Source organism: Euprymna scolopes, chromosome 30 (assembly GCF_053919585.1).
Source record: "Euprymna scolopes isolate OS-2025 chromosome 30, ASM5391958v1, whole genome shotgun sequence".
In the NCBI taxonomy this organism is placed as follows: Eukaryota; Metazoa; Mollusca; class Cephalopoda; order Sepiida; family Sepiolidae; genus Euprymna; species Euprymna scolopes.
In genome coordinates, this window is record NC_136511.1 from 30,243,157 (window position 1) to 30,258,695 (window position 15,539).

Consider the following 15,539-nt stretch of genomic DNA (forward strand, 5'->3'; position numbering starts at 1 on the left):
GGTATAGACTCGTGTTATTTTTATCTATATTATATATATTTACATATATGTGTATATAATCCAAAAATATTTTCATATATGTATAACTAAAATATATTTACATATATCTGTATAATTAATACATTTGCATATATGTGTATAATTAATTTTTTCATGGAAACATGAGCTAAAATATTTCTTATAAAGATAATTCAATGAAAAATTAATTTGAAAACGATACTCATTTTATGTTGTCACAAATGAAATACAATGAATAATTATTGGACAATTTTTACAAAACTTTAACAAAGTACAAATTCAAATAAAAAAAGAACCCATTATTTCATGACTAAATATTTGTTTTTTGAATAACAAACAACTGATAAAATTTTTTTTTGTTTTTTGAAAATTTTATTTTATGAAAACTTAAAAATTTATTTAAAATTTTATTCTCATAATTTCGTTTTTGTTTAAATCCATCACAATATTTTTTTATATAATAAAATATAATAAAACAATGATAGCAAATAAATGCTTTCTAAAATGACATCGAATGCTGTAATTTCATTGGCTCAGCATTTTGATACATTTCGGCCTTCTGCATAAACTACCTGGAAAATTCTGAAGATAATACAGTCCTCATTTTGCATAAGTATTTTATTTTTTATTTACGATCAAATGATTCAAACTAGTATGTGTTCTGTCAGATGAGGAGAAAAATTCTTGACTGCAGAATATTTTTACTTTTGTCCCATCCAGTTTCATCATTTAAGGAGATATTCCTCGGATTGAAAATGGACCTTATTTCTAACTTAGCCTTTGTGGGACAGCAAGTAATTACTTTTTTTAAATGTTATTTCTAACATCAACTTTTTTTAGTTAAATGTGTTTTATTTTTAAAATTTTCAGAAGGCATTCCGGGGAGCACGTATTGGTTTGGATGAACGAGTATTTAACATGGAGCAATGTAAAACATTACCGATGTGCTACCTATTACAGAAATTGTATCCCAGTCTTTATCCTCTGCACAATTTAGATGATGAGGTAAGCGTGAGTTTGCATTTTTCATTTGGAAAAAAAACAAAAAAATTGTTTTAAATTTTGTGTAGCATTTATAAAAAAATGTAAGGAAAAAAAAATATTAACTTTTATTTTCTTATTTCACAATGATAGCTTAAAGGAACAGATTTAGCATGTCACTGTATCTGACATTACTGTAAACAAAACAAAACAAAAACAAGTTGACTCTGTATAGAATTATATAGTAATTGGCGGGGATGGGGGGGGTCGTAAAATCCAGTTAAGAGGGGAAAAAAAACGGAGTTGGGTGCCATCAGGCAGAAATGAAGCCAAAAGCAAAACTTTGTAAGCAAAAAAAAAGTTTTTTTTAAATGCTGCGTGCTGGGCATGAACTGTCATAACTTTAGTTTGTAAGCAAATGTGTTAACGATGGAACCATGATGTCATGATGCTGCAAATATATTGTTTTAAAACAAAAGAATGAAACGACTGTTCGTGCATGCACGATTTAGTGTCGAAAGCAATTTTTTTACCTGACCCTATCCCTCTTTTCAGACAAAATGATATTTCTACATGAAACAATATTTTTCTAATTTTTCGATATTATGTTCGTCGAAAGCAAGGTTTTTTTACCTGACCCCCCCCCATCCCCAACTAAATGATTTTTTCTAATTTTTCGATATTATGTATCCGATTGCTCTACAAAAGATTTTAGCAGACATAGAAACACATGGACGTTTGCCCTGTATATAATAGACTAACATGGATATCTAGCCTTGCCCAGGTGGACATGAAGTTTGGTTTGGACACAGCTGCTATACTAAGGATATTGAGCACTTTCATCGATACCCCCACAACAAAAAGAACACTCTCCCCACCAGATATTTCGGCAGAAAAGATATGAAGAGACCTTACCCTATGTGACCCATCCCTATATATGGACTATGATTAGAGAGTACACGATGACACCTGTGGGAGTGACCATTTCCCAATCATTCTGGAAAGTCCAAGTACTAGTACTGAACAAAAAGCACCCAAATGGAACCTACATAAAGCAGATTGGGAAGACTTCCAGGAACAGTGCAAAAACCAATTAATAACCGAAAAGAAAGATGATGACCATCTGAACTACTTCATTAAAACTGTCACAAGCATAGCAAATAATACCATACCGAAAACAACCAAAACCAACATTCATAACAAACCTTGGTTCACAAAAGAATGCAGAAAAGCAATCAGAGCTAAACGAGCTGCCTTAGGAAAATTCAAAAAGAACCCAACAAGCGAAAATCTGGATTTCTTCAAAAACAACAGAGAAAAAGCCAGACGAATCATAAAGGAATCCAAAAGAACAATATGGAGAAATTATGTATCCAAAATTAATGTGAATACCAAGGCAAAAACGGTTTGGAATTTTGATGAGGAAAATAGAAGGAAGGTGTTGTAGTACACGAATATCTCACATCTCTAAAGACAACAAAATATTCACAGATCAAGAAGACATTTCCAATAACCTGGCAGGTAATTTATCAAAAAATCTCATCATGCGACAGAAATTCAAAAAGATTAGAGAAAGAAAAAAAGAAAATCCAATTTAAATCACAAAATACTGAGAAATACAACCAACCTCTTACCATATCTGAACTAAAAGAATCTCTAGCTAAATCCCATGACACAGCTACAGGGCCCAATGAAATTCCATACGAAATCCTCAAAAAACTTCCAGAAACCTCAATGAAATATTTACTTGAAATTTTCAACATTATATGGTCCAGTGGAAACATACCTGAGACATGGAAAGAGGCCACAATACTACTAACCCTCAAATCTGAAAAACCAAACATCCAATCCCAATCAAGTAATGCTTCAGATTCATCGAATTTTAGGCCAAGCTGCATTTGTAAAACCATGGAAAGGATTATAAACCAAAGACTTATTTGGTCCCTCGAAACAGAACCTTATCACGGAATTTCAATCAGGATTTAGGAAGAATCGAAGCTCAATAGACCATCTAGTCAGACTGGAAACCTTCATTAGAGAGGCCTTTCTAAGGAAGGAACATTTTACAGCAGTGTTCTTTGAAATGGAAAAAGCTAATGATACTGTATGGAAGTATGGTGTTACAAAAGATCTGAAGGAGCTTGGACTAAAAGGCAGAATGCCAATTTTTATTGAAAATTTTCTAAAAAACAGACTGTTCAGAGTAAAAGTTGGCACAAACCTCTCTGATTTGAAGGAGCAAGAAAATGGAGTACCTCAAGGGAGTATTCTATCAGTGACCCTGTTCAGTATTCGAATAAATAACATTGTAAAAAACCTTAATCCTGGGGTAGACTGCTTCCTATATGTGGATGACTTTTTAATGTTGCAGATCGAAATATATACCCATAATCGAAAGGAAACTTCAATTGTGCCTAAATAAAATAATGAAATGGATGGAAGAAAATGGATTTAAATTCTCAAGGAAAAAAACGAAATGCATGCATTTCTGCAAACTAAAGAACATGCACAATGATCCTGTCCTAACCATGGAAGGAATGCCTATACCCGTTACTGACCAGTACAAATTCTTGGGGATTTTTTTTGATAAAAAGTTGACTTTCATCCCACACATAAATTATCTTTAAAAAATGTAACAGCTTTAAACCTTCTGAGAGTAGTAATGCATACTGATTGGGGTGCAGACAGGGAAACACTACTTAAACTTTACAGAGCACTAGTCCGCTCAAAGTTAGACTATGGTTGTTTCATATATGGATCAACTCGAACATCATATATAAAAAGCCTAGACTCTATACACTATATGGGCCTAGGATTGTCCCTAGGAGCATACAGAACCTTCCCCGTGAACAGTCTATACTCAGAAGTACACGCCCCCCCCCCCCCGACCTAAGGTGAGAAAAGTTAGCTCTTCAATACTTAAACTCAAATCCTGCCCAAACAACCTGGCATACCAATGCACCTTCTATGCAAAATATGAAGAACTCTTCAACATGAGGAGAAAAACGATCAAAAATTTTGGTCACCGAATGAAGGAAAGCATTGAAGAATCCAAAATACCAATCGCCAGCATTCATAACTTCATACCTAAAACGCCCCATGGACCATGAAACAAGCAGAAATAAAACTGAAGCCAAACAAAAAGCTTAAATCTACCACAAACCCTATTGAATACCATGACGAACTTCAACATCTAAAATTACAATATCCAGACTACATCTTTCTCTACACAGACGGGTCCAAAATCAACAATCACACCGGATGTGCAACAACCTACCATAATACCACAATGAAGAAAAAACTTAAAAACGAAGCATCTATATTCACTGCAGAGAATGCAGCTATCGACCTAGCACTTGACATGATTTCAGAGGAAACTACTAAAAACTTCATCATCCTCACCGATTCTCTATCAGTCTTACTATCTATACAAAACCAAAAACAAGAGAACCCACTAACAATAAAGTTACTAGAAAAAATCAATATCCACCAAAAACATGATTTTTGTCTGGATTCCCAGTCATGTGGAAATCAAAGGCAATGACAGAGCAGATACAGTTGCAAAAAAATCGTCACATCTCCCAACTGACAATTATAAGATTCCTCATAGATTCATTGCGCACCAGAATGCATCCCATGCCAAGAGAGGCTCACAGTGGAACACATCCTAGTTAAATGTACTGACCTTGCCCAACCAGAAAACTATACTATGTAGAAAACAATATGGAGTACCTTTTTGAAAAAGTCAACCCAATGAATATCCTATCATACCCCCCCAAAATAAATCTATATATGAAAATCTAAGAAAACCTAAAGACATCCATATATACATATTCAACTATAAATACAACATCTGAAATATGCACACAACTAATCTCTTTTGAAATACTCTTCCGACTTCTAATGCCCCCCCCCCCCCAAAAAAAGGCTGAAAAAGTCGTTAAACCCATTCAGTCCAATCTATTTTAGATAGTACTGGTTTTGATCCAGCCCAATGCGGCTGACAGAAGGTTTTAGCGGACATGCAAATACACAAACACATGCACAAACATACAAACGTTTTAGATTTAAATAATAGATAATAACTAGATAATAATAAAAAAAATGTGTTTATATGCAATAATAAATAGTGATATTTTCATCTAGAAACAAAAAGTTTAAGGCTCCTAAAATTTACAATTTTTTGTAAGGACTTGAGGCGCAGTGATTAGAGCACTTAGTAAAATTCAATTTGAAGGCTGTGTGTGGAAGACTGAAAATATGATTGTGAATTACTTAGGACTTCTACCCAATTGTGGCTGATGGAACAAGAACATGCTACCCCTCATGGATTAAATAAAGGGTTCTGTTCAAAGTTTTGTGCAGAGTTTTTAGTTCTACTGAAAGATTCTTGAGTTCAATAACAGGCATCTGAAGACGGAGATTATATCGACTGAAACGTTGTGAAAATAACACTCAAGATGAGAACAGTAGTCTGAAGACTCCAACTCGTATGAAAAATCAATCTTCATCTCAAAAATTCAGAAATGTAATTTTTATTTTTAAAAAAAAAAAGTTTGTTTGAAAAAAATTAAAACAATTATTTTTTCCTCTCAAAGTTATAAAAAAAATAAACTGTAGATAAATATAACTATCTTGTCAATAAAATTATTCTTTGAAAACTAATGCAAATTGATTTTAGTGCGATGTCACCAGAAATAAATTTATTAACTGAAAATAAAGGTTCTTGTTCAGAATTTCCCTTATATTAAAAAACCAAACCAAAAATTTATGATGCACGTACCTGTGGCAAAACAAAAATATCATATTCCGAAAATGACCTAATTGATAGTTTTATTTTTAAATAAGAAAATCAAGCAGTAGCAGAAAAGTGTCTTGTCTGCCATTTTGACAACAATTTAAAAAAGGGGGGATGACTTAATAATTCGAACTTGCAAGATTTATATTGTAATGCCTATGAATACTCATTAATCAATTAAAAATTATTTTTTTATTTAAAAATAAAAGGGTAAAAATCTGTATTTATATGTTTGACAGACGCGTCTGAACGTGATGAAACCGGTATCGTTTTAAACCTCAAACTTTCGGATGACAAATATCGAAAAATTGACCCTAAACATTAATTCCTTCACCCTCAGCTGACCACTTTTTCACAAGGAGGGGTAGCTTTTTTCACAGATATTTTTGCAAGTAATCCGCTCTTTTTGATTGATTAACCTTAATTTTGACGTATGCAATGGCAAAGACGTCATTTTCTTTTTTCTTTTTTTTTTTTTTTTCCTCCTTTGCGGTAAGGGATCAAGCCTGCCTGCTTATTATCATTTCTTTTTTTTTTTTGTTCAACACGCACCTCCAAACATCTGGGCAACGCCGGACACCCAGGCTAGTTAAAAAAATAAAACATTAATTTACTTGATTTTTGGAGTGTTATTTTCTTTCTGTCGCAGCTATGTACATCATACAGATTTTTCTTTATTTTTGTTTTTAATATAGGAGGAATTTTTTTTATATAAAAGTCACCACTTACAAGGTCTGGAGGCCACTCAAGGATAAGGATTAATGAGCGTACAGGAGTCGATGGGATAATATTGTAGTGTTTCATCAAGAATTTGTTTATGTTGGACTTGAAGACAACCAAATTGTAGTCAGCTGGAAAGCAGGCAAATTGAAGAGTTTCACAGGCATGCAGTTCTAAGAAAGATGCTTTGTTCATAGAATGTATGATTAGGGTTAGGTACAGATAAAGAATGGGGGAAATTATTGATAATGGTTTCAGTTAGACAAGTATTTTTTTGTGGAAGTTTGGTGAGGGGGCCATAAATTGGAGCTCAGATGATTACTTGCCATGAAAATAACGATAAAACAGAGACAGGCTTGCAACGTTTCTTTTGTAAGAAAGAGGTTGCAGAAAAGGGCACCCCCACCACTGTCTCCTTAGCTGATCCTTGTAGCACTTATGCAGAGCGCCTCAGTCCCATTTGCTCTGGCACAATTTGATATAGGATATGACTTTTGGCAGTCTTGTGTCCTCCATTAGAAACAGTGTCCTCCCCCTGCCAAGCTATTTGGTCAGAAGCATGGCCTTGTTGGTGACTTAGTTTTGTCATTAAATGAGGGGAAGATTCCAATATTTTTCCCGATTCCGATACAATTAAAGACTCCGATTCTTTATAAATCTCTAAATATTTTAACTATAAAGTTGCTATTTTTTCTTGAAATGTTAAATGTGCATATATTTTTTCAAACGTAAAAACGCAATTGTGGGAGAAGATGATCTATAGATTGTAGTTTTACTAGCAGTTTAAAATAAATATTTTATTATCAGTAATGAAAAATTTTGCTTTAAACAAAATCAAAAAAAAAAAAAAAAAAAAAGATAAAAGAATCGTTTTTGACATCGGAAAATAAGTACAAAATTTTCCGATACTGATTTTGATACTTAATAAATGTTCACCCCCCCCATTCTGATTAATCATCAAACATGAATATATATATATATATATATATATATATATATATATATATATATGCACACACATAGGATGGGTTAAATAATTTCCAGAACAGATTTGCACCACTTTCACTTTTCATTTGCTAATATCTTTCCCCTGATGAGAAGAATGCGTTATTTCTTAAGTATCCTGTCAAACAATAAATTCATGTAAAATATGCTTTTATAGTCTTAAATTTTTATCCTCCACAAGCTCTATTTCCTATCTTGGCTGTATTTTTTTTATTTGGTTGGGATTACTTTATAAATATTTATATTTACTCCAAGTTTAAAGAATCTTTTGGTTTTTAAACTTAATCTGTACTGATTGTGTATGTGTGTATATATATATATATTTTTTTATACACACACACTATTGCAGGATGAGTAAAAGTAATTTCCAGAACAGTTTTGCACCACTTTCATGTTTCATTGCAAAGATTAAAATATAGATATAACATTACTAAACCTTATGTCTAAAATCCTTATTCTAATTTTGACCAGATTTATGATTTTTATTCTAGAAAATGTCCAAAATGTAAGGTTTAAGCATAAGTCTTAACAAGAAATAAAAATTCAGAGAATCTTGCTTGTATAATGAATATGGATCAAATTTAATGTAAATTTGGAATATTTGAATTTTAAAATTGAAAGTTGTCCACATTCTTCTTTTGCCTAAGATTTTCAAAGTTTTCAGAAAATTACTTCCCTTGTTACGATTTGAACTCCCCCGTTTTTTTTTTAGAAAAACCCAATTTTTGCTAATTGTCTTCAAAAAAATATTTGCATTAATTTTCTACCTCATCATTTATTGTAAATTTTGGATAGGTTCATTATTGTCACATAATTAAGTAGATACGATTCGTTTTAGTCGAAATTCAGTCGTATGATTTTCAAAATTTTCGCATATAAATGAAGAAGCGCCAAATATTTTTAAATAAAAATAATCTATTAAGTTATTTTGAAATTTGTAAAGTTGGACTAAAATACTTTCTTTTTTCAATTAATGCTGAAGCATTAAACCACTAAGAGGAATAACTTAAATTCAAGATCAAATATGAAGAGTTGTCTCCCTTACAATTCAAATTTATTTCTTTTGCATAAGTTTAAAAATGTTGAACAAATCTATACTCTTATAATTTTTTTATTGTATTTATGTTCATATTAAAAACCCTTTCTATATATATTTATGTATGCATATATATATTTTTTGTTTAAAAAATTTTACCTATCAAACTCTTTCATCAATTTTTAGTTTAGACATGAAACTTAATATATAGGTTATTTGAACCCATGCGAAACTTTATATTTGGATTTTAGCCGGGGAAAATCAGTGCAAAAGTGTAAAAATTAAATAAAAATAGAATTTGCTTGGTGGAGGTCAAATGATGGCAATATGCATGTGTAATGTAATAGCTATTGGTTCATGCTTTAATTTTTAACCTTGCAGCAAACATGTCATCATAGCTCCGGCATTAGTGTCAAAGGAAAAAGTAAATTGTAACAAACATTTTGGTTTAGATTCTCGGTTGTGGCACACAAGTCATTTTTTTTAAAAAAACTTTTTAAATCATTACTATATATTAAGTCCAATATAATATAATACAAAATTTGTGTTAATCAAAATATATTTAAGCATATTTTACAGCTGGACAATGCTGGATGACCTGTTAGTGCAGTTATAAACTAAAATGACTTCACTGTAGGGAAATCTTGTCCTCCATACCTAGTATGACAAACATAAATAAAAATGACCCCCCCCCCTTCCCTAAAGACAAAAAAAATTTCCTTCTGTGGACGGGAATCTCCAATGGATTCCTTCAACCTACACAAAAAAAAATTTGTGATAACCTAAATTGAGGCTGGATGTGCTGGACAAGATGGCAGCCATCTTAGTTGGAAATTTAAAAGCCGTAAAGAGGGTTAATATTTAAGATGAAATAAAAAGCATTTGAAACTACTTAAAAACACCAGAAAGGACAAAAATGATGCAAGTGGGTTGGAAAGTAATTTTTATTGGCTATGGTAACATTTATTTGTTGTATATTTGCTTTTTTACCACTTTTTTTAATCACTGTGGATTGTAAAACAAACCCCAAATTTTGTTTTAAAAACTTGAATTTTGTTTGGAGAAGGTGTGAAAAAGTTTGAAAAGTCCTTGAACATTGAAAATCTGTTAATGTATTTTTTTTTTTTTTAAATATGTTGAAAATATGTGTATTTTACCAAATTATATATATTTTTTATTTATTTATTTATTTATTTTTTTTTGTAGCACATGACCGAACGAAGTGGTATCAATGCACCCTGGTCACCGATCCTTCAATTAACGGCAGCCAACCTTGATCGACATGGTGCCTACTTATTAGATGCTCTGGATTCAATGGTTATGCTTATAGGCGGTGCCATCAGTGACCAATTTTGTCAAGATGTATTTGATTTTCCTAATTTCTCTGCACTTCCTGATGGAATGGTAAGAACAGTCATTAATACTGACAATTAGTTATCTTTACTATTATTTCAAAGAAACTTTGTAAGAGTTCTTTCCCTATTGACTCCCAAATGACTGGGAGGACTTTTGTTTGCAATTTCACACGAATGTACTTGATGTATCTCGGAGTGTTCTTTCATAGGTTTTGTGTCGGGATGTTTCCGATAAGTATGAAAAATTAATAATCAAGACAATCTGACTAAAGAAAGTCTGATTTTGACCAAAGTTAACATTTATAAAACTAAATACCACAAGTGAATATGAGAAGTTTTATCACTGCACAAGCAGAAAGGCTCAACTTATAAAATAAATTATAGATTTTTTTTATAAGACTGGTATGTTTGAAATGAATTTTCCTTTATAGAACACAATTAAATGATACTTGAATGATATTTGACTTTTGTACATTTTACTTTCTTTGATGAGACGGGTGAGTTCAAAATTGATGTTTCTATTTAGAGCACATTTGAACCATGATACTTTTGCATTTTTAACTTTGTCGAGCCATAATTTAAAGATAATTTTATAAAATCAACAGAATGGTATATACATTGCAGACTACAAGATATTGTGGACTAAGTCAAGTCACTGCAAGGAGGCATGTCAAGCTTCTTCCTGGTACATTGCAGGGGGATTGGGGTCCCAACTAGGAAATCGATTTGATTAAAAATAGGCGATTTCACCGATTTCGGTGACAATAACCATAGGAGAGGGGGGTATATTTGTTGATCCTCCTTCAATCCCGGACGACATCTGGTCATCTTGCTAGTACTAAATAATACATTAGTTATATTAATGGCATTGTAAATAGGCATGTATGTTTGGCTTCAGTCATTTGTAATTTCTGTCTGCTAAGCTATATTTACAGAATCAAAATTAAACAGACGCAACTTGAGGTCAAAGTTGTTTTCTGACCTCTATATTATAACTTATCCAATTTTTAAAGACTATCCCTTTTCTTTTCCACATTAATGTCTGAACATGAAATGTTGATTGATATTAACATCTGCTTAAAATATGAAATTATCTACCTTACTCTGATAATAGAATTACTCTATCTGCATATATATATATATATATATATTGTGGTTTCAAAATATTTCATCTGAAAGAAGTGGCTGCAATATAGATGAAAAGTGGAGGAGAATAGCTTGAGTGTTTGGCAGCAAAGAGAACACGACGAAGTGAAGAAGTTGAATGGCGTAGAAGTACTGTAATTTTTTTGCTTTTTGGACGACAAGCTGTTTTCAGTGAAGAAAAAAGTTGATGCTACCATGTTGTGTCGGACGATTTTAGAATCGTTGTCTTGTGAAGAAGTTTTAATTACAACACAAGTCAGATTTTTTACAGTTGGTGTCTGCATATTATGGAGAATTGTTTACACAATTCAAGAGTCCGACTCTATGAAAATTGTCATGTTTTGGAGAAGATTAAATTTGATTCAATTCCTTTGATAGTAACAAAGGAAGTAGGGAATAAATCGGACGATTCTGATGAACATTTTCCATAATCAAACTTGATTCAAATTATCATATTTTTTTTTTTGTCTCCCTCCCACTTTGATAGGCACGAATATTATATTTTGCATTAGTTTCTTTCTGGAAATAGTTACCACAGAAAAACAAACTTTCACACAAAAAAAAACAAACTTTCACACTTACTAAATATTCTTAAACATTAAGGGGAAGTAATGTCACGAGTTATTTCCCTTGGCTATTGGATATATTTTATCATATATATAGTCATCCACATACAGTACTGTTTCGTTGTATCACAACTCATCAGTACGGCTAGACATACACCTTTCCCAAGCTGTAGATTGAACCTACAACTGTTGCATTGACAGTCAGCAGCTCTCACTGTCAGGCCACAAATCAGTGCCGTAGATATTTCTCCTCGAGTGCTCTAACCATCAGCTTGTTTACAAACATATCTGTGGAAATATTCTTTATTCACTTATATTTCCTTTTTATATTTACCAATCCTTATTTAAGAAGCTCAATGAATGAATGAATGAATGACAAAAGTCTATATTCCAAATTTCATGATGTTGACCATCTTACAATTTATTCTTAATATCCTCACATTATTTAACATTGGTAGATTTTTGTTTTAAGATTTAGTAAAATTTATTTAATATCCTCCCCCCCTTCACAAAGGAGGGATTCGACTTAGTAATTCACTCCTGTTCGTTTCATTTGTTTGCACTTTTCTCAATAACCACACTTGGAAGTTTTAAAATTTTGCATAAACATTAGTCATTGTGTAAGTAAATTTTTGTCAGAATGGATTTTCCGGGATGACTCTGAGTGGACCCCCCCATCCCTTATCCTGGGTCCATTATAGGGGTAAAATTGTCCCCCAAATCGTTTGCCCGTTTGCACTTTTCTCAATAATCATGCCTTAGATTTTTTTGAAATTTTGTGCAAATATTAGTCATGGTACAAGTAAATTTTTCACTCGTGGAGGGGAACTGCATGCTTGGCTTTTTTTTTTCTTTTTTAAAAAATTTTTCAATTATTTTTTGTAGACAACTTTGCCTGAAAAAGAAAATGCAATGTCAGAAAGAGTGCGTACGTTCGTCTACAGTTTAATGGATGCCCGTCCTAATGGCACAACATTTATCATTTTGAGGTAAGTAGCGCCTTTCCTCACACGTTTCCTTTCCTTTCCTCCTCTAAATGTCATCTTTGCTTTATATTATACTAGTGGGGGTACCCGGCATTGCCCGGGTGTGTGTGTGCGTGTGTGTTGGGGGGAGGGGGGGTGACAAAAAAAAATTTTAGTAGGTAGGTAGGATCAAACCAGGAGAGTTGACGCGAAGATGGAAAATAGAATGTGAAAAAAAAAACTGACATGTTTACCAGCTCGGGCCAGCAAGTAACAGAAAAACGTTTGAATTTAAAAATTAAAAAATGAGGTCAAATATCACGCCATAGAAACTATTATTAACTATTATTGTAAGACAGTTTTTTTTTGGGGGGGGGGGGGGGTTTACACAAAATGACGGGTGCATGATTTTGAATTTAATGAGATCAAGTAGAAATACCGCAGTTAACTTTCACTGAAGGGTAGTTTTTTTTCGTTTTTTTTTTGGGGGGGGGGGGTTGTTTCCCCCAAGATGTTGGAGGGAAAACCCGCTCCCCATAAAAAGTGAAGTGTCCCAATGAATAGCAATAGTCTCATATAAGGGGTTTCCCCCACATTGATCAAAAGCTGATTGCTTTCCGGACGTTCCCAGCACGAAAGCCGGAAACAACACCTTCGCTTTAGATTAGTTTCGATTTTATATGAAAAAGCCGAATCAACACGAGAGGGTCCTAAATAGCAAGAATTTTGTAAAAGTCGATGTAAAAACATCTAGACGTGAAGCATATTCGCAAATCCTTGATATTACGATTTAGACGTTATATAAAAAGTTCTAAGAAATAGTAACCCCCACCAAGAATCTTGGCAATAAAAGCCTTTGCCGGACACGCACACATTTTCGCTTTTATATATATAGATGCATTTTCGAGAAAGAAAGTCATTGAAGTAAAACCTCTAATTTATATAACGTCCCATTCAAGAATAAAACGTCAGTCTTCCTATTTGCTACGATTGTTTCACAAATCAATCATCTCCAAAATCCTGCCATGGCAATTGAAAGAACATAAAATCTTACTAGACATGACTTAAAAATGCTAAGGACAAAATAAACCCAATCATATTCCATGAAGAATTCCAAAACATAAGAATCAATCATGCTAATCGCCTGTTTCCAACCTGACTACAACTTGGATGTCTTCAAGTGTAATATAAACAAATTTCTGATGAACCGCCCTCTTAAGTAAGACACTTTATCAAATCTCCAATACTAACGATTACTACAATACTATCCCATTGTTTACTGTATACGCAATAACCCTTATCCCCGAGTGGCTTCTGGGAGTTGATAAGTGGTGACTACCATGTAAGAAAAAAAAAAAAAAAAAATTTAATGTTTGCATAAGTATTTTTTCTTTTTAACTTTTCATCATGATCAAATCTGCAAATAATTTATCTCTCATAATAAACCATTTTTTTTTCTATTTTAGAGAAGACAGCAAACGAAAACACTTGTTTTTCCAACATTTTGTCGAAGATCGGACTGAATCGACGATGTCTTACTATGAATTCATCCAACATATTCAGAAGCATGCAAAGGGATGAGTCGAGGGAGTTACGTGACTTCCACCACTTCCCCTCTTCTACCCGTCTGCCCTTTGAACCAATGAAAAACCACTAAAATGACTTATAAATGGGGAAAAGATGCTGTCAGCCTTTGCCCTGTCCCCCATCTGCGTGCAACCTTTTCAAGTTGCTGTATCCTACACTCTGCAGTCCTATGACTTTTTTTCAAAGACGACCAACCATTCTCAAGTGTGATCGGCAACCATCTCTCATTTGGATGAACTAGGATAACAATTTTTTATTTAGATACGTACCGTCTCTTTTTACACTGTATTTTTTTTCTCTTTATCCTTTTCTCTCTCTCTCTTTGCCCTCCTCCCCTTCTCTTTGCCCTCCTCCCCTTCTCTTTGCCCTCCTCCCCTTCTCTTTGCCCCCCTTCTCTTTGCCCCCTCCCCTTCTCTTTGCCCCCCTGCCCCCCCCCTTCTTTGCCCCCCTCCCCTTCTCTTTGCCCCCCTCCACTTTTTGTCGTTCTCTCACTGCCTTCTCTCTCTGTTCCTCTCTTTCTTTCTGCTTCTAACCATTTCTTCTTTCTCTCCCCTTTCTGTTCTTCCCTTCTCTCCTTTACTTTATTTTAATTTTTGTCTTCATTTTAATTCCTGATCTTTGTAAATTGCAAAGCCGCCCCCTCCCCCATTTCCATTCCTTAAATTGAATCTTTGTTTTCTTGTCCAGGTCTGAGGCCAAAACATTAACATCTCCCTCACTTCACTTATGTCCGCATGACAAACGTCGAGCCTCGGTTTGATCTACAACTTTTTTTCTTCAATCCTTTGAAAATCATCAAAACCGAAGCTAAAAAAATTGATAATTTCCTTTTTAAAAACTGTAAATATAAAAAAAATTATTTGGTTATAAAAACTTGAGATTTTCAAAAGGAGAAAAGAACAAAAAAATTGTTTTATGAACATTTTGGAATTTTTGTTCTTTTTTCTTTCCACAATATTTTTTCCATTTTTTTTTTTTTTTTTTTTTTTTTTTTTTTTCTCTAAACCTGGTTTTTGTTCGATTTTGATTACAAAACCTCATTCTTTTCTTTTTTTTTTTATAGAAAAGTTTTATTTCCATTCTTGTTGAGAAAGCCCACAAATACATCACATTTAAAGCTAACCCCCCTCCCCCTCTCTCTAATTTTTCTTATTTATACAAACATTATCGGCTACATATGCACATATGTTTCAGTTGTGCTTTCTTTCAAAGTTGAAGCTAGTAACCTGATCTTGGATCTTGAAGTAAATCACAGTTTACAAATGTATGCACAAATGTAGCTAATGTTTGCATAAAGAAAATTATACAATAATACAGTTCTACTTGTTACTGAGCACTATTTTATAAATACCGAAGTTTCAT

The 15,539-nt window shown here is 33.0% G+C and overlaps 1 protein-coding gene across 6 annotated transcripts in view; it reads left to right on the forward strand.

The window, feature by feature from the left end:
* The window catches only part of LOC145254555 (protein transport protein Sec24A-like), a 192,953-nt gene extending 178,713 nt beyond the window's left edge, over positions 1 to 14,240 (forward strand). For all 6 annotated transcript variants that reach the window (XM_080113080.1, XM_080113081.1, XM_080113082.1 and 3 more), the window contains 4 exons: positions 889 to 1,023; positions 9,765 to 9,962; positions 12,511 to 12,614; positions 14,057 to 14,240. In XM_080113080.1, the coding sequence (XP_079969206.1) occupies positions 889 to 1,023; positions 9,765 to 9,962; positions 12,511 to 12,614; positions 14,057 to 14,171 (552 nt within the window). In that variant the 3' untranslated portion in view covers positions 14,172 to 14,240. The remainder of the gene's footprint in view (positions 1 to 888; positions 1,024 to 9,764; positions 9,963 to 12,510; positions 12,615 to 14,056) is intronic.
* The last annotated feature ends 1,299 nt before the right edge of the window (positions 14,241 to 15,539 follow it).